The sequence below is a fragment of the Lycium barbarum genome, chromosome 5 (genome assembly GCF_019175385.1).
Source record: "Lycium barbarum isolate Lr01 chromosome 5, ASM1917538v2, whole genome shotgun sequence".
Classification (NCBI taxonomy): Eukaryota; Viridiplantae; Streptophyta; class Magnoliopsida; order Solanales; family Solanaceae; genus Lycium; species Lycium barbarum.
In genome coordinates, this window is record NC_083341.1 from 21,092,881 (window position 1) to 21,111,518 (window position 18,638).

Sequence of the window (18,638 nt, forward strand, 5' to 3'; positions counted from 1 at the left end):
CTACATACTTGGCACTATATCAAACAGATTCTGAGCCCTATCGGGGTACCTTTGGCTATGGATACTGCTACAAAGGGTAGAACGAGACCAAGTATGGCAAAAGTGCGAGTGGAAATTGACTTAACCAAACCACGACAAAACCACGTCTGGATTGGCATTAGGAATTCCACAAACCCTCTTCACGGATTTGAGCAGCAAAATTGATTATGAAGGGGTTCCAAAATTTTGCAATTATTGTAGATATATGGCCCAATGTAGAAGAATGGAAAAAGAAAAAACTGAGATGGAGGAGATGGATAAGATTAATCAGGAGAAGGGAAAGAACAAGAATAATCAACAGGATCCACAAATTGCTAAGGGTAATATGAAAGAAGCTCTACCCCATAATCAGAAAGAAATTGAAATTCAAAATCAGAAAGAGCTAAGGGAGGAGCAGAAGCAACAAAAAGTGTCTGAGGACAATACAAAAGAGGCAGTTCCTCAGAAACAAAGAGGCAGGGAAGAACAAAATCGCAATATGGCCACGAAGATCTCAAAAAGAGGTACTAGTGCCCCTCCAAAACAAACATACAAGCCCACTATAGCAATATTTGGGGTGGACAAACCATCTCCAACTAATGAGGAGGTAAGGAAAGAGGTAGTGGGAAAGAAAAATGAGGAAAGGCAAGTTGTGGATACAATGATAACCTCTACAAGCAGCAATCCTATACAAAATAAAAATCAAGAGCAACAGATACAAGTGTCATCTGAAAAACAGTCCATAGAGATACTTACTAAAGATCATAACGCAACTCAAGTGGTCTTGTCTCCAAATGACAAAGAAAAACTGCATAGCAATACTCAATGGATAACTGAAAGAAAAAAGAAGACTAGACCTGTTAAGCAGTTATTTATAGGAGACAAGGAGGATATTACTCAAAATAGGTTTGTCAATCTGGAAGTTGAGGGTGATAAACCAAGCCAACAAAAAAATGTCCATACAAGTGAAGGAGCAACTAAGGAATCAACCCAAAATAAGGAACCTCCTGATGATGAATGGGCTGAGAATACAACTTCTGAGGAAGAAGAATCTAATGGGTCATCTGATGAAGAAGCTGAGATTCTGATCAAAACCCTTGGGGGCAAGGGAAGAGACTCAAAAGAAGCAAAGAAAGCTATTGCTGATCTATGCATGAAAGAGGGACTATCCCCAAGAGCAAATAAAGACACTGGACAAAAACAGAAGGCCAGGGGCAATACTTCCACCAAAGCACAAAAGAGCACTTCACAAAAAACCTCTAATATTCCTATTAATGATTAAGATCCTCAATTGGAATATTAGGGGTATGAAATCCCAAGCAGCCAGTGAAAGATTGGTATACCTTATAAAATTTCATAAAGTATCTTTTATTGCTTTACAAGAGCCTTTTTTGCAGGATACTTCAATTGAGCATTATAAAAACATACTAGGAATGGATGGATGTTTCTCTAACCTGAGCAACAAAATCTGGATATTCTGGAGCTCTAGCATTATCTGTAATGTATTTTCTAACCATGCTCAAATGATTACCTGTTTAATTAAGAATAGTAGCTCTAATACTGATCTATTTATCTCTTCGGTGTATGCTAAATCTAAATCTGTTGGAAGGGAAGAATTATGGGATCATATGAGAGCCTTTTCCTCTACTATCTCTGGCCCTTGGATTGTCTGTGGGGATTATAACAGTATTTTAAATGCTGAAGAAAAACTGGGGGGTGCACCTCATAGACTAAAGAAGAGCCTACCTTTCTTAGATTGTATTAATGATTGTGGATTAACAGATTTGGGTTACTTTGGCCACAATTACACTTGGTGCAATGAAAGGAAGAACAATGATGTCATATGGAAAAGGCTGGACAGGGTGTTGGCGAATGATGAATGGACCAATTTCTTGCCTAACACCACTGTCCAGCATCTTACCAGGACTAGTTCTGATCATTGCCCTTTACTTGTTTCTGCTTGTAATGATGATGCTAACTTTATCAAATATTTTAGATTCCTTAATTTCTGGGAGGAACAACCTGATTTCTATAATGTTGTTAAGTTGAATTGGAATCCGGAAGTCAACGGTAATATTTTCTGGATCTTTCATCAAAAACTAAAGAGACTTAGTAAAGCACTTTGTGAATGGTCTAGAACTCAAATTGGAGATATTTTCCTTAAGACTCAACAACTAGAAACAATGGTTAACTCTTGCGAGGAAAGATGGATGATATCTCTTGATCAAAATGATAGAATGGCCCTCAACAAGGCTAAAGCTGATTTGATGATCCATCATAAAATAGTGGACAAATTCTAGAGACAGAAGGCAAACCTTAGATGGTATAAAGAGGGTGATGAAAATACAAAAATTTTCCATAGTGTTGTGAAGGGGAGAAGGAAGCTCTTGAACATCTACAGAATCAAGGTGGAAGACCAGTGGGTGGAAGGTGATGAAAACATTGGTGCAGCTGCTGTCAATTTCTACCAGGATTTGTTCAAAGAAGTGGATAGAGACATCATCAACCTGGTTCCTAGAATGGTTTCTGAAGAGGAGAACAACTTTCTGATAGAAGAGGCATCCCATGAAGAAGTTAAAAGAGCAGTTTTTGATATCGACCCTAACAGCTCTGCAGGACCTGATGGTTTTAATGGTTTCTTTTTCCAAAAAACTTGGGATATAGTTGGTGATGATTTGGTTAACATGGTTAAGGCTGTCATCAGGGGCCATCAGTTACCTAAATTCTTTACTAATACTTGTCTTGTTCTTATTCCTAAATCTGACAATCCTCAATCTTTTACTGATTTCAAGCCTATCAGTTTGAGTAATGTCTCCCAAAAGATTGTCTCAAAAGTGCTCAATGACAGACTATCAAGGATCATTCCCAAGATTATCTCACAGAACCAAAGTGGCTTCGTAAAAGACAGATCAATTGGGGAGAATGTCCTACTTGCCCAGGAGATAATCCATAATATCAGGAAGCCTAACAAGGGTGGAAATGTTATCATCAAACTGGACATGAGCAAAGCTTACGACCGATTGTCATGGAATTTCTTGTGTATAGTTATGAGGAAGATGGGTTTTTCTGAACAATGGATTATGATCATATGGAATCTCCTCTCTAATATGTGGTATTCTGTAATTATAAATGGTCGAAGGCATGGTTTTTTCCAGTCTTATAGGGGAGTGAAACAAGGAGATCTAATCTCCCCATCCTTATTTATAATTGTTGCTGAAGTTCTAACTAGACTCCTTAACAAACTTTTTGATATACCTAGATTTAGTGGATTCAACATGCAATCAAATGGTCCTATGATTAATCACTTATCATATGCTGATGATATTATTATTTTTTGTGCAGGTAAAACTTACACTATACAATTGATAATAGAGGCCTTGAATAAATATGAAAATAACTCTGGACAACTCATCAACAAGGCCAAATGTTGTTTCTTGATGGCTGATGATACTCCTATAAAGAGAAGAAAAATAGTGGCTAAGCTGCTGAAATTTCAAGAAAAAGAATTCCCTATTATATATCTTGGTTGTCCATTATTTGCTGGTAGAAAGAGGGTTCACTTCTTCACTGACATGGTGACTAGAATTGTTCAGCGGATTGGTAGCTGGCATAACAGGTTCCTTTCTACTGGAGGGAGAATTATTCTTATCAAGCATGTATTGAGTGCTATGCCAATGCATCTCCTTTCCATTTGTCAACCCCCAAAGACTACCATCCAACAAATTGAGAAAGCCTTTGCAAATTTCTTTTGGGGATCTTTCGAAGGAAAAAACAAGTATCATTGGGCCTCTTGGGATAAATTGTGTTACCCCACAGCAGAAGGAGGAATAGGAGTGAGATCTTTGCAGGATACTTCTGATGCTTTTGCTGCAAAATTGTGGTGGAACTTTAGAACTAAGGACTCCCTATGGACTGAGTTTATGAGGGCGAAGTATTCTCAGAGGGTCCATCCTATGGCAAGAAAGTGGAACTACTCCCAGTCTCATACATGGAGAAGAATGATGCATATCATACATAGAGTGGACCATCTAATCTTTTGGAAGATTCATTCTGGCAATTCCAGCTTTTGGTGGGATAATTGGTTGGGCAATGGCAAGCTTGCTGACTTTGTAGATGCCTCCACTTCCATTAGAATTCACGTTGCTGATTTTATTATAGATGGAAGATGGGATGTTTGTAAACTTTCACTATGCTTGCCTCCTGATAAGGTACAAGAAATTCAGAGAGTTACAATTAGCTCTACACATCTAAAAGATCAGCCAGTGTGGACGGTTTCAACAGATGGGAGATTTAATTGTAGATCAGCTTGGAATAGCGTAAGGGAATGCAGAAATAACACTTTTTTCAATAGGATGATTTGGCACCAGAAATCCCCTTTTAAAATCTCTTTCTTTTTATGGAGACTCCTCAAACACAAAGTGGCGGTGGATAATAATCTTAAGAGGCTTGGCTGTCACGGTCCCTCTAAATGTAATTGTTGTTTGTTGCCTGATGTTGAAGATGAGGAACATTTATTTTGTAAGAGCAGAATTAGTAGGACAATTTGGCTTCATTTTAACAGGATGATGGGCATCAGAACTGGGCAACATGAATTAAGGCAAGTGATTCTCACTTGGTGGATGACAAGAGCTGATAATCCTATTCAGAAATTGATCCTACGAGTTGCTCCTAGTATCATCATTTGGCAGATATGGAAATCAAGGTATAAGAGCAGATTTGAGAACTCTAGGATGTCATATAATGGCATAATCTTGATGATTAACCAGCAATTGAACTTAGTGACACACAATCAGTCTCCCAGAATACCACCTTTTATGAAATGGTACCACTTTTATGATCTTATAGACAAAGCAAAGCCCGATATATCGGTTACCCCTGTCAAATGGTTTCCCCCTAGAGATGGATGGTTGAAATTGAATACAGATGGATGTTCTAAAGGGAATCCAGGCCTCAGTGGTGGTGGTGGTGTTATCAGAAATCATCAAGGAAAGCTTATCAGTGCCTTCTCCTCTCCTTTGGGATGCATGACTAATAATCTCTCAGAAGCTACAGCGTTACAAACTGGTTTGAAGTGGTGCATAGACAATGCTATCAGGAAAATCGAAGTGGAAAGTGATTCCCTTATGTTGATTAAATGGATTCAAAACTTTGCTTCTATGCCTTGGAATCTTCAGATGGTGGTGATGGATATCAGAACTAGTTTGGAAAGCTTTGAAGATTTCAAGATTCAACATTGTTTTCGTGAAGCAAATAAAGTAGCAGACACTCTTGCTAATACAGGACTCGAATGCAATCAGAATATCTGGTATACCGATTTCACACAGTTGCCGAGACAAGCTAAGGGGGAGTTCAACTTGGATAAACTCGGCCTCCCCTCTTTTCGGACTAAACAGATCAAAAACTCTTTTAGCATAGATAGACAACTACAAAGACTTTATCTTTTTGATGTCCCTTAGGGAAGTGTATAGTTTCTACTGGGGAGTTTGTGTATAAATTAACATCTCCCCCTTTCGCTGATATTTTGTGAACTTAAGTGCTAACCTACTACCATGGATAGGTTCGAGGCTGTTCCACCTTCCGTAGGAAAAGGAGTATGGGGAAACCTTAACTCCTTTCTTTTGTATGAAGTTTCAATAAATATATGCAGGTCCATGCTCAATGAGCACAGATGGACAGATTTAAAAAAAAAAAAAATCATTTACTTACATCTTTCCATAAAACAATTTCATTTTTTCGCACCGCCTTCTTTCCTTTTCACGTGTTTTAAACGGTTAAGTATTTCCAAAGCTTTTTGCTAATACTCCCTCCAGTTCAAAATATGCATCCACTTAGCTTTTTATTTTGGTTCAAAATAAGACACTTACATAGTTAAAGAAGTAATATTATTTTTTCAAATTTACCGCAATTTACTCAAGGCAATAAATAAACAAGAGTTACATTAATTAAAAGATAATTTAGTCAAAATACCTATATCTTTCTCCAAGAATTAGTGTTTCTTAAGGAGTGTGAAAAAAGGCTAAGCTTACACTTACTTTGAATGGAAATGGAGGGAGTAGTAGGAAAGCAAAGTATTGCTATCCAAGTTTTAAGTGTTCGACTTTGAATAACGTGCAAACTCAATGGTCGCTTAGTACACACGGAGGTTTTGCAAGGAAATATCTCATTGCTGCGATCAGAAACCCCAAGTAATCAGACCCAACAAAAGAGAAAAGGTCACACAACATCAATCAGATGTAACTTGCTAATTCTGTTACTATATCATAGGAGCATTGATTCTGCCAAATTGTGTATGGAATGGCAAGACACGACATTCAATATATACTCATACAAGCAAGAGGTTTTCTATGCATTAGTACTGTCGATAAGACTAGCCACACAAGCAGCGGCCTTGACCAAATCACTACTTAATAACTACTACGAGAACAATTACATGTCGAGGCAAAAAAAATCACCGGCTGCCTATCCCTATACGCAAATCGTGGTGAACGAGAAGTGATGAAACTGGAAGCTTGTGTAGTTGTGTTTATTTAGACCATGCAACTGAATCAATCTCAGCTTGAGCAGCTCTGTACAACTCAAGTCTCTTTGCCAGAGAGAGGCGACGCTGCATAATTGCTGGATCCTCATCCAACAACTTACCCAGCTGTTTGCCCTGCAAAACGGAAAAGGGGGTAGTATGTGAACATTACTATCCATGTAAGTCATACCATTGTTACACTCCTTGCCTAAATCAGAAAGAGTTTCAGAGGTAGCTGAAGAAATGAGGCTGAGTCTCACCTCCTTCTTGCCTAAATCAGCGAAGAAATGGTCAAGCAAGCTGCGTTTGGCCTCCCGTACTTGACCATAAACTACAGACTTCGGAATTGAATTCCTCAAAGTAGCACAAACCATATTGACATAAGACAAGACATTTGACCCTGTCCAAAAAAGGAAGCTAAGGCGTTACCCCAAAAGATGTTGCAAGGGAAAAGATCTTACATGACTATTTTACGAGTAATTATTAGTAAATCTAAGAGCATTTATCAAAATACTTCGGAAATCAAAGAATTAAGGGGTGATTGCTAGTTCAGAACTCACCTATCCTTCGAAGATAGGAATCATTATAGCGGTCAAAAATAGAATGTGTCGGATTCCCTCCCTTCTCCATATCTTGAGGAAGCTTTCGGAAGAAATCTACAGTCAGGTAACTACACTCCATTTCAACCAGCTGAAGAGTTGCTTTTTTGCTTTCATCCCTCATCCTTTCTAATGATTCAACAGCTGCATTGCTGACCTCTACTCGTAGGGAGGGATACTGCTTTAGCTCCTGCACATAGAGGAAGCATGTGTTCAGTTGTTAAACCCTTAACACACCAAAATAATTAAAAAGCAATTTATGGGTCATTAACTCAGAACAGTAATTAGAAACGGAAGGGAACTTGCCGGAGTCTCACTGATTGCCTTGTGAATCAGTTCCTTCAGTATAGCATGAACCTGCAATCATCACAAAGTAAATAATTTGGTACTCCATGATTTGTTTGCTCAACTGTACAAGATTTTTTCCATAATGACAGAAAAACCTCCCATACTAAGCAGAAAATACCTCAGACAATATTTCGTAATCTTCACAGCATCTAATTACAGTCAGAATAGTCAGATTAGCTGATTAAATTTGAAGGAATCTACAAGATTAAATATAGATAAATAAATTTTCTATCTTCCACTACTTTCTCATTTTCTATAGCTGACACTCTCCTTTTTAGTCAGTCCCAAAAAAAATTGACATATTTCTATATTTAGAAACAACTTCTCATTTTACCCTTAATGAGATGATTTATAGCCACACAAATATCTATGGCTTATTTTAGACCACAAGTTTCAAGTCTTCCTTTCATTCTTAAACTCCGTACCCAGTCAAACACCTTCACATAAATTGAGACGGAGAGAGTAGGAAGTTAACAAGATTTGTAGGTCAAGTTGACAAGGAGGGAAAAAATCGGATAGGGACAAGGGTTCAGCCCAAGAGTTTGTCCTCTGCAATCTTTCCGAATATAATACCCCCTAGGGATAACAAGATCTCTAGGTCAAGTTGACAAGGAGGGAAAAAATCGGATAGGGACAAGGGTCCAGCCCAAGCGTTTGTTCTCTGCAATCTTTCCTAATATAATAGCCCCTCCATCCCGTGTTACATGGCTCGCTTTCCTTTTTGGTCCATTCCAAATGAATTGACACCATTCTATGTTTGATATTTCTTTAATTTTGAATTTTTAACATTCACATCTTTCCCTTAATGATGCGCTCCTTAAGAGGAATTGACATGGAATGCTCTTCGAAGGGTAGCTTTGGTATGTTATATATATTTAGTTTACACGTCAAAGGTCTTTCTTCATATTTAGATAATCAAGAAAGATCACACACAGCAAGTCAAAAGCAGGATGTCCATTAAGCACAATAGTTCAACAGCAGCAGGAGATTACACATATCTACTTTTCTCAATTATCAATTGGTTGACATTATTGGGAAAATGATTCCCAACCACAAGACCCACACTTGCCAATGTCCAGCTTAACTTCCTATTTCAAAAATAGTTTCCTAATATCATTTTGTTTAGTAGTTTGTACTTTGTCCAGTAATGCCAACTTTGAGCAATCGCCTATTATCAAAGCTGCGACACTGAGAAAAAACTGGCATTCTCAGAATGAAAGTTGTACTCGTTTAGTATAGTGGGTTTAGAAAATGCTATAGGTTGCAGATTCGACTCCCAATTATGCACTTTGGCCTCTTCTTCTTCTTCTTCTTCTTCCTCTTTTTTTTTTTTTTTATTTTATTTTAAATCCCCTTGGTGAAATTCCTTCCCCTGCTACTACACACCTCACTACTCCATATAGAAGCCTGGAACGTAAATTAAGGAAAGGCAGCAACAACAATTAAGCCTCAATGTCAATTTAGTTGGGCCCACTATAAGAACCCTCATTATCCAGCTTGCTCCATTAGCGGACCTGTTTCATTCCAATTCTCAATAATTTGAGTCTCTAATACTAGGGTGGAAAGCCGAAAAAAGGACAAAGAAGAAGCAATGGCTGATGAAAAGGGGCTTCATCAAAAAACGGCTGAAGAAAAGGGGACATCTAACCCACTCAACAACAACAACATACCCAGTGTAATCCCACAAGTGGAATCTAGGGAGGGTAGGATGTACGCAGACCTCACCCCTACCTTTGTGGGGTAGAGAGGCTGTTTCCGATAACCCCCTCAGAAAAGATAATAAAGCTAGATGAAACCATTATAGGGGCTTCATCAAACAACGGCTGACGAAAAGGGGACATCTAAACCACTAAGAAAAGATAATAAAGCTAGATTAATCCATTATACACAGTGCAACTTATAATAGTATATTTTGGGTACATACAACAGGGGGCAAAAATCCATACCGCATCAACAGCTGCTTCAGCAGGACCCTTCATAGACACTATGGAAGATTCAATGAGACGACGATATCCTTGTTCGGGAGCTATTAAATGCGGTTGATAACCGTCTGCTTCCGTTATAAGTTTCCTTACATTGTCCATTGAAAGTTGCTTGTCAAATTGCAATCTTTTCAACGCAGCTGGGAGCTGATTATCAAAGACGTAATATATTTTATCACCTCCTGGTCGACTGTGACATTCAGACCATAAAAATAAGCTTAGACCACATACAGATATAGTTTACTTGGATATGTTAACCGGAAAAAAAAAATGGAACACTTACACTCCATCAAGATGTTCTTTGAAATTTCCATCAAAACTACGACAGATTTCCATTATCATGTACAATTTTCCCTGATTAGAATGCAAAATAAGGATATGACATATGATTCACAAGAACAAGAACAATAAAAGCAGACTCGTATTCTACAAACTAATGATAGTCCTAAGAGGTGAAACAAATCAATCAGCTCTAGCTAGAGAGTAAATCGCCTCGCAGGATCAATAAGCAATACAAAAGAAAGGTAGAGATTTAAATAGGATACTTACTCCTGCATCCGTGGCAATGGGCTTTCCGAGACGGCTCAACTCAGTTTCTAGCTCAGTTATAGTTTTGTTGATAAGAGACTGGAGACCTGGAATCCGAGACTTGATAACAGACTCCAAATGCTAAAAATGTAGACAGAAAATCAAAGAAAAAAGTTAGGTATCCAGCATAAACCATAACTACAAGTCTTCATTTGGAGCACCAAGAGCACTTCCATTGGAGACAGAAGAGTGAAATAAGTTGAAAAATGCTCTCGTGTAAAAAACAAAATAATAAAAGTTCATGAGCGCCAAACCCTGAATACTAATTCAATAAGAAAGAATACGACATACTTTCGACAGAACTTTCCCAAGATGTTCTGAACCCATCCTGTGGGCGAGATGCCGGTACTCAGGGGTACTGGAAAAGTACTCTCTCTCCCTACGCCTAGCAGCAATCATATCCACATTTTTGTTTATATCAGCTTGTGAACGATTGACAACACCAATCCATGGAAACTGTAGCTTATATGCTTTTCCTTCCAACATCTGGAAATCCAAGAATATGATTTAGAATAATTAACAATTGATAATATTTGTAAATAAATAATACTCGGTGTAACTTTTTCCTGTAAACTGTGACAGACATCTTGATGGCAGCATAAGTTTTAACCGGAAAGCATAAACAATAGGAATGTGAATTAAACGGTGGATACCGACAGACACATTTGCAGAACAAGTAAAGATATGATTACGATATGATTACAATTTTTGCTCATACAAATATCAAGCGGGCATGAAGAAGTGCCTTTGTTTATTCCAAAAGGTAGTATTTTAAGACACTCAGACTAAGAACACAAAGGATCGGCTCTCAATGTCCAAAATCATAAAATTCAAAGAAGAGTACTCTAGTAGAGTGATTGACAAAATCAGAACGTTCATCCTCTACATCGTGCCATGTGCACTCCCTTAATTTCTTTACTTATAATAACCACTCAAATAGTATCTCCTAATGTATTATCACAAGATCTGATCGATAACTCTTCATCCAATATGAGAAAATTTATTCACTTAGACATTACAACTACTAATCTACTACAACACTAAACAACAAACAACAAAATTGATATTTGTACTATATCAAACTAGAATTAGAAACCATGATCACCTTAACCCAATTAAACTCATATTACATAAGTTCTCCAAAAACTAGTAAAATTATGAAACTGTATTCATCCCTCTGTTCCATTTTATGTACAGAGGGTTCCATATCTCTTCACGGAAGCTTCGGTATTTCTCTTTATATAAAGATACTTCCCCATTTTTCCCAATGTAATCATCCCTCTATTCCATTCTATGTGGCAGTATTTCCTTGTTAGTTCATTCCAAAAAGGAATGGCACCTTTCTCTATGTGGTAACAATCTAACTTTAAATTTCGCATTTACAATAGTCACAGAAATGTCATAACAGGTTTAGACTACAAGGCCCAGAAGTCTTTTTTGTTTCTTAAACTTCGTGTCAAGTCAAACATCGCCACATAAATTGAACAGAGGGAGTACAATTTTATTTTTTTTGAGTAAAAGGTAACTTTGTATTCACACAAAAAACTCATCATAGGACATCTGTAAGCTCTAGTTTTTTTGTTTTTTTTTTTTCAGGGTAGTTTCAGCCTACCAAGGGATGAACAGAGGGAGTACAATTAATGGCACGACACCAAAAAAAAAAAAAAAAAAAAACTACATGTACGTACGAGCTCCCTATCAAATTTAGAAAATCAACTTATTACATAAATTTGAGACCCAAAGGGGGAATAAAAAGACTGAAAGCAACTTGTCTCTAGCTTTATCTAAAGGATACCAAAACATGTGAGGAGGCTCATACTCATATATGCTCAATTAAGCTACATGAAAGTAAAAATCCATGTTCCAACAAGTAGAATTGCAGTAACTATTTATTAACCAAATAAATGCTTACATCAACAGCATTGGTACCCTTATCCATGAGATCAATCTTGGTCAGAACTCCAAATGTCCTTTCTCCTGAGACAAGTGGCCAGATACTGAGTCAAAAGAGTGTTAAAGATGAAATTTTTCTTGATGAGTAAATCTTGACTGAGAATGAACTACATTGTAAAACTAACATCGTGGTAGCACATTACCACACAAGGAAAAGACGAGAAGAGTCAGAAGATAGCAAAGGGCCTGAGATCATGAATCTAGACAAACTTAAACTACATTATTTGCTCAATAAAAAATGATCACAAATGAGTGCGAGAACCAATAGTTCTCTGAGTTGTACAAGATAGTTGAATTGACATATGCACAACAAGAAACAATTTGCAAAACGACAAGTAGAAGGTAATCAATACTTGAGTAAAGATAAACTTAAAATAAAAAGCCACATCTCACTAGACTTCACTAGCAGTGACTGTGTTTTGGCAGGTAATTAAGAAAACAGGAATGGTCTTTCTTGCTTTCATTTTTTTCTTTTTCTTTTTGGATAAGTAAGAAAAAAAACTTACGCACTGGATAAACTTGAGAAACTTTTAGGGCCTCAACCATTGGAGCTTTGCCTCAGTAAATGAGATAAGTAAAAGTATGAGACACATTTTGTTTTGAAGGTCTATGTTGTATTAAGTTTCTTAACTCTTGTTCACATTGAAGAATGTGACACTGGGAAGTCGATATTGGATAAGAGACTTCAATTTGCTTCAAGAAATACATTAAAGAAGGTATAGAAGTCGTACAAGTTAATCTTCGAATCATAGCCAGTGAACCTAGGGGTAAAAATGCATTCGTAATTTAGATAAAGTGGAATAGCCTCAGAATTCTGTTTTAGATGAAGTGAATCTTGGCCAAGAAGATACTGTTAAAACAGGACATGAAGGAGTGGGATAGGGACGTCTTTGGAAGGGTGGAGGTTAAGATGAGGGAGCTCATGAACAAAATGGAAGATCTAGGAAAAAAGGAGGGGTGTAGAAAAATAAGAAATGAGGAGGTGCAAGAGGAGTTGGCAATTTCGACAATAGCTTGGGAGACTAGATGAAAACTATATAACTAGAACACACTGTTTGAAAGAGGAGGGTCCAATAAAAAGTTCTTCCATAGGGTGGCAATAGCAAATAGGAGAAAGAACTTAGTGGAGTCAACAGAAGAGTGGGGAATGGTTTATGAAGATGAGGAAGAGGTCCAGGGGGACGGTAGCGGTTTTTATTCCTTAGTATACGAAGAAAAGGAAGAAAAAAGACCAAAGTTGGGAGGATAGCGTTTAACCAAATAGGCGAGAAAATGAAAAAGTGGTTGGAGACTGAAGAGTAGAACAGTAGAGGAGTTGAGGGAAACTGGAGAATTGTGCGGGAGATAAAGCATCGAACCTGAGGACTTCACTCTTAACCTTTTTCCAGAAATGTTGGGGTGTCGTGAAGGAAGACAACATGAAGACTGTTACATCATTCCAGAAATCAGGGAAGTTTGGAAGAGCCCCAATGCATCTTTCATTGCACCACCCAAAAGGGAGGAGGGAGCCTCAAATATTAAGCAAAATGGATCTATCAGTCTAGTAGGAAAAATCAACAAAGTCAATTTTAAGATGGTCTCAAGTATACTAAAGAAGGTCTCAATGATACAATGTCTCACTCTTAGAATGTGTTTGCGTTTGTGGAGCGCAGATAAATTATAGATGCAGGATTGGTAGAAAACGAGGCAGTGGCTTCTTGAATGCTAGTTGGATCTAGAGAATGCGCATCACCACGTGAATTTAGAGAATGCGCATCACCACGTGAATTGGAGCTTTTTGAACGTTGTGATGCTAAAGATTGGTTTCGGAGAAGGGTAGAGGTGGTGGATAAAGTTTTTCATGTCTACACTAAAGTTGTCAGTTTTTTTATACAAGTTGTATACCAAAAAGTAGAGGATCTACAACAAAACATGATTCTCTATGAAAGACACCCAATCATCTATACAAATTGGAATCTCAAGGGTGCACAATAAAGCAATCAAAGACAAGATGCTATTCGTCAAATGTAAAAAATCATTTTCAACCCCCTCAAACAGGAGTTTTTATCAATTAAAGTTGCCAGCTCTCATCAATTAAAGCCCATTTGGTTTAATCAGAGCTATAGGGCCTTGAGACGAGGGATCTTTTAATCTCCACGCTATTTTTATTGGTACAGGAGGCACTGAGTAAGATGATGAACGAAGAGGACATTGCAGATTACTTAAAGGTCTTCAAGGCAGGGGTAGGAGAGAATGATAACTTTAAGATCTCCCACCTTTTTGCAGACAACAGGACAACAGTTAGCTTACCTGAGACTGTTCTTGATAGGGTCACGATTAGTTGAGTTCAGCGCTGAAAATCAACCTAAAGAAGCGCGAAATCATCCCGATTGAGGATGTGGCAACATTGAACAACTAGCACAGGTGTTTAATTGCAAAATATGAACACTCCTGACTACTGCTCAGTGCTCGGAACCTACTAACTAAAAGAGTGGACAAGAGATTAGTTGGGTTTGCAGCAAGGGTTATCATTCTATTGAAGGAACGGAAATTTTGATCAAGAGTACACTATCAAGCATTCCGACTTATTACAGGTCCATAATGCACGTAGCAGCTTCTGTTAAAGTGTATACTTTGCCTAACAGTAATTAACTAAACCAACTATGATAACCAGATACAACTACTTCTCACCAATAAAAGAACAAGTCCATTAACACATACAGAACAATCTAGAGACAGAGGCTAGGAAAATTATACGAAGTAAATTCCCAGACACTGACCTTTAGGGTCTACTTCACGAGAAATCTTGATTGCATCCGATGTTGCGAGATCTTGATTCGCAGGGGAAATTGCAAGAATAATACAATTGGGCTGCAATGGCAAGAAAACAGAAGGCAGTGACTTTCACAAGTATGAAGAGTAAATTGAGATCTTTAAAAACATTTTAAATGTTTCCTGACATATTAGAGCAAAGCATATCAAACTAATGAAATACTAGAGAACTGCAGTATTATTGTTTTCCAATATGTTAACACAATGCACTGGAACATTTTCTCGTGGATAAAAGATAAGTATAACTGACCTTCTCAATATACGACCGGACCATCTCTTCAATGTCTTGCACAATGCTGTCAGGCTGTCCCTCTACATAAATTCAATGGACAGAACTTCAATTCTGCAACTCTTTTTTTTTTTTTTTTTTTTTGAAAACAAGAGCTATGTATCAATGCAAAACAAGTTCAGGTCCGTTATATGAATCCTCAATATACATTTTGCTCCATTTGAACCCGTTAGTTTCAATAGTTCCTTTTGAAATTAACGACACAAAATGAACAGAAACCCTTATACTCACCAACTGCTACTTTTGTAAGTCCAGGAAGATCAACCAGAGTCAAGTTCACAACTGCCACGACAAAATCCAAAATAAGTAGATGAAGTAGTAAATGTCAAGGCAATTTAAAATTAGAATTGAACGAGTAGAAAATCTTTTCTCGGACTTTTTGGGTAACTATACAATATATTGGTGCTACAAAAATGCTGCAACTCAGGCAAGTAATATTAGAAGTCTAAGCCTAACTGGAAACAAATTGTAAAAAACACCTTTCAACACCAAATGGGCTTTGAATGTATAACTGAAAAGGCAATATTAGCAATAGTAAAGTATAGACAACAAAGGAATTCACCAGAAAATTATCCACTATATGTGATTTTAAAGCAATTTCCCGGACAGCTATCAGATGCAACAGTTTTTTAGTTGCTAGTACCTGAATACATTAATTGTGGGAGAAACAATTAACACCAGTCTTCAGTTAAATAGATGTCAATATTTTTTTGTAAAATTCAACCTCATCCTACAAATTTAAACATCCTTCTTACACAAAACAAATACATCATCAACAACCTTTATCCAAAAAAAAAAACGCACACACACACACACTGACAACGTCAAATGGACTTAGAAATACACCATTAAAAGCAATTGAATTGCACAAACAGAGAACGAAAAGCTCTTCATACCATTTGGAGAATATATACTGAGATAAATTGGCACACTAGAAATCTGTCTGCTGCTGCGGCCTGTCTCTCGATCAGTCTCATCAGAAATCTCCTTTCTCACAGCAGCTGAAAGACACATATAAGACTTCGAAGCAAAACGAACAGACCAAAGTGAAAGAATGTTGAGGAAAAGCTTACTGATGGGTGCTACATGCAGAAGATGAAAACTAGAATAGAGCAAATAATGTGGTAGTATTGCTTGTCCAAAAACTCACCAAAATCAGTAAACCTCTTCCTTGGTAGGTGTCCAAATTCTGCATATTCTCTACCTTCATCTATCCGATGAAGCTGTAGGACAAGGGGGCGGCGGGTAACAATTCCTGTATATGATATGTCAGTCATCTGGTAGTATTAAAGTTTTCATCTAGATTCCAATTGATGGAATTATTACCCGATCCACGAGGCAAAAAATCTTTTCCAACAATGCTCTCAAGCACTGAAGATTTCCCAGAACTCTACAAGTCATCCAAAAAGATGGAGTTAAGCAAAATAAACGCAAGATAAAAAATATTACATTCAGGTTCTAAATTTTATAAAACAAACAATAATACTATGCCCGAAATGAACCAAAATTCTTAAAGCCTCAACCCAAATAAAGCTAGAAAAAACTTGGTCCTGAATAATTCAAATAACATATATACTCGGGTTTGGCTCCCTCAATCCCTTTTGAGACATTACAAAATGTATATTTCTATATAACTTTACAGCTCTCAAGAATTCAAATTCCTTAATAAACTATTAAATTTAAAACTTATAATATGATCTTTTTCTATCAATCTAAATTCACAAATATTTTTTCACTATCACTAATATATTATATATGTCAAATAAATATCCAGTCAAATACCATCACATAACAAAAAATTGAGAGCATATATTGATTAATAAATGTGAAACCTACTAATATGAGAATTTCAGGACGAATGTTATCGGATCAAGCTGAGGCAAGTAATCAAGAGCCATAGATATCATTCCACGACAAAATTTTCAGTTAAAATATAGCAGAAATAACCAAAAGTGAACAAATACAACTACTTATAGAACATAGGAACATAAAAGTTCAAAAAGAACAATCAAATGAAAGGAGTACAATACAAAGCGCAGATCTGACTTCAGCGAACACGCAAACTAACAAACTAAGCTCGCCAAAGATGAACGCAGTTTCGAACAAAGTAATAACGAACAAAAAGACCAATCGCCAGCTAACATTTTCAGATTCATACGAAAAACACCGCAACCGATTTGTTAAACGCAACAAATTTGAGTTGCTTCATAGAACTCGACTAAACAAATTAAAAGAGAAACGAAACAGAGTATGAAAATAGAGAAGCTAGATGCATGAAATGACAAAAAGTGGAACAAACAATTTATGTGAACCTATTTCCTTATTAGTCCGTGCAAAAAAGAAAGACCACTTTCTATATTTGGAAACAATTTACCATTATGCAATGATTTATAGTCACACAAAATATATATGACTCATTTAACACCACAAGTTTAAAAGTCTGCTTCTCTTTCTTAAACTCCGTGCCCAGTCAAATGGGTTCACATAAGTTGAAACGGAGGGAGTATAAAATAGGAGCATAAAAGTAGAAAAACACAATCAAATGAAAGGAGTACAATACAAAGCGCAAATCTGACTTGTACGAACACGCAAATTAATAAATTCAATCTCACTAAAGACTAACGAAGATTCAAACTAAGTAATAACGTTCAAAAAAGTCCAATCGCACAGCTAACATTCTCAGATTCATACATAAAATGCCGCAATAAATAGAAATTCAAGCTCTCTAAAGACGAACGAAGCTTCAGTTAAAATATAATAGCAAGGAAATGACCTAAAGTGGAAGCAACGGATATAATGGAACAAACAGAAAATAGAAACATAATCAAATGAAAACAAAGCGCAGATCTCACTTCAACAAACTAACAAATTCAGCTTCGAATTAAGCAATAACGTTCAAACAGTCCAATCGCACCTAGTTATAGAAAATATGAGCATAAAATTACAAAAACGCAATCAAATTAAAAAGAGTACAATATAAAACACAGATCTGACTTCAACTAACCAATTAATGCTCAAATGCAGTAATAACGCCAGCTAAAATGAAAATCAAAAAATAGTCTCTGCTCCATACTACTAAAGTGAACAAATTAAAAAGAGAAACGAAATGGAATATATGAAAAGAGGGAAGGTAGATATGTGACACCTGTCCACCGACAACAGCGATAGTGGGCAAAGCATCCCAAAGAGTGGGTAATGAACTCTCTTCACCATGATCTCCAAGTGCAGTACAAGCTCTTTGTAATCTGTTTACTAATGCTATTAGATTCTCCATTTTCTACTTATCAGAGTCAACGATCCGCGACTACGTTTGACTATCAATTAGATCAAAAGAGTTGAAGATAAAAGAGGTATCGAGAGGAAAACAGAGGCTTTGGCTGTGAAGTAAGATTTTGAAATTGAAATTAGGAACTTTCTTTATTTAGCATTTGAACGGTGAACCGCTTAGGCATTTTAGGGAACTAACAAATAAGAAGCAAAAAAGTAAGGTAAAATGTTACTCCCTTCGTTCCAATTTAAATATTTTAGTTTTA

General features: G+C 36.9%; 3 protein-coding genes across 3 annotated transcripts; 2 read left to right on the forward strand and 1 right to left on the reverse strand.

Annotated features, from left to right (window-relative positions):
- Window positions 1-262: 262 nt before the first annotated feature.
- LOC132639297 (uncharacterized) lies at window positions 263-1,300 on the forward strand. The gene has a single exon (XM_060355753.1). It carries the CDS (start codon window positions 263-265, stop codon window positions 1,298-1,300), a length of 1,038 nt encoding a protein of 345 aa, XP_060211736.1.
- Window positions 1,301-1,451: 151 nt separating this feature from the next.
- Window positions 1,452-5,474, forward strand: LOC132639298 (uncharacterized). Its single transcript, XM_060355754.1, has 2 exons — window positions 1,452-2,204; window positions 2,319-5,474. Exons 1-2 carry the CDS (start codon window positions 1,452-1,454, stop codon window positions 5,472-5,474), a joined length of 3,909 nt encoding a protein of 1,302 aa, XP_060211737.1.
- Window positions 5,475-6,245: 771 nt separating this feature from the next.
- Window positions 6,246-18,558, reverse strand: LOC132640689 (dynamin-related protein 5A-like). The gene is made up of 16 exons (XM_060357389.1): window positions 18,251-18,558; window positions 16,432-16,495; window positions 16,256-16,360; window positions 16,002-16,106; window positions 15,337-15,387; window positions 15,067-15,128; window positions 14,765-14,855; window positions 11,965-12,029; window positions 10,344-10,538; window positions 10,014-10,133; window positions 9,748-9,818; window positions 9,429-9,654; window positions 7,441-7,491; window positions 7,096-7,324; window positions 6,796-6,935; window positions 6,246-6,670 (listed from the first exon to the last, which is right to left on the reverse strand). The coding sequence occupies exons 1-16, from the start codon at window positions 18,377-18,379 to the stop codon at window positions 6,542-6,544; spliced, it is 1,833 nt and encodes a 610-aa protein (XP_060213372.1). The 5' UTR covers window positions 18,380-18,558; the 3' UTR covers window positions 6,246-6,541.
- Window positions 18,559-18,638: the final 80 nt, after the last annotated feature.

Bases quoted from the DNA above. Each gene is read 5' to 3' on its own strand.
- LOC132639298 (XM_060355754.1), top strand. From the start codon at position 1,452: ATGGATGGATGTTTCTCTAACCTGAGCAACAAAATCTGGATATTCTGG. The intron at 2,205-2,318 runs GTTAACTCTTGC...GACAAATTCTAG, and splicing joins CTCAACAACTAGAAACAATG to AGACAGAAGGCAAACCTTAG.
- LOC132640689 (XM_060357389.1), bottom strand. From the start codon at position 18,379: ATGGAGAATCTAATAGCATTAGTAAACAGATTACAAAGAGCTTGTACT. The intron at 15,129-15,336 runs GTGAGTATAAGG...GAATTTATGTAG, and splicing joins ACTTACAAAAGTAGCAGTTG to AGGGACAGCCTGACAGCATT. The intron at 9,655-9,747 runs GTAAGTGTTCCA...TGAATGTCACAG, and splicing joins AAAGAACATCTTGATGGAGT to TCGACCAGGAGGTGATAAAA.
- LOC132639297 (XM_060355753.1), top strand. From the start codon at position 263: ATGGAAAAAGAAAAAACTGAGATGGAGGAGATGGATAAGATTAATCAG.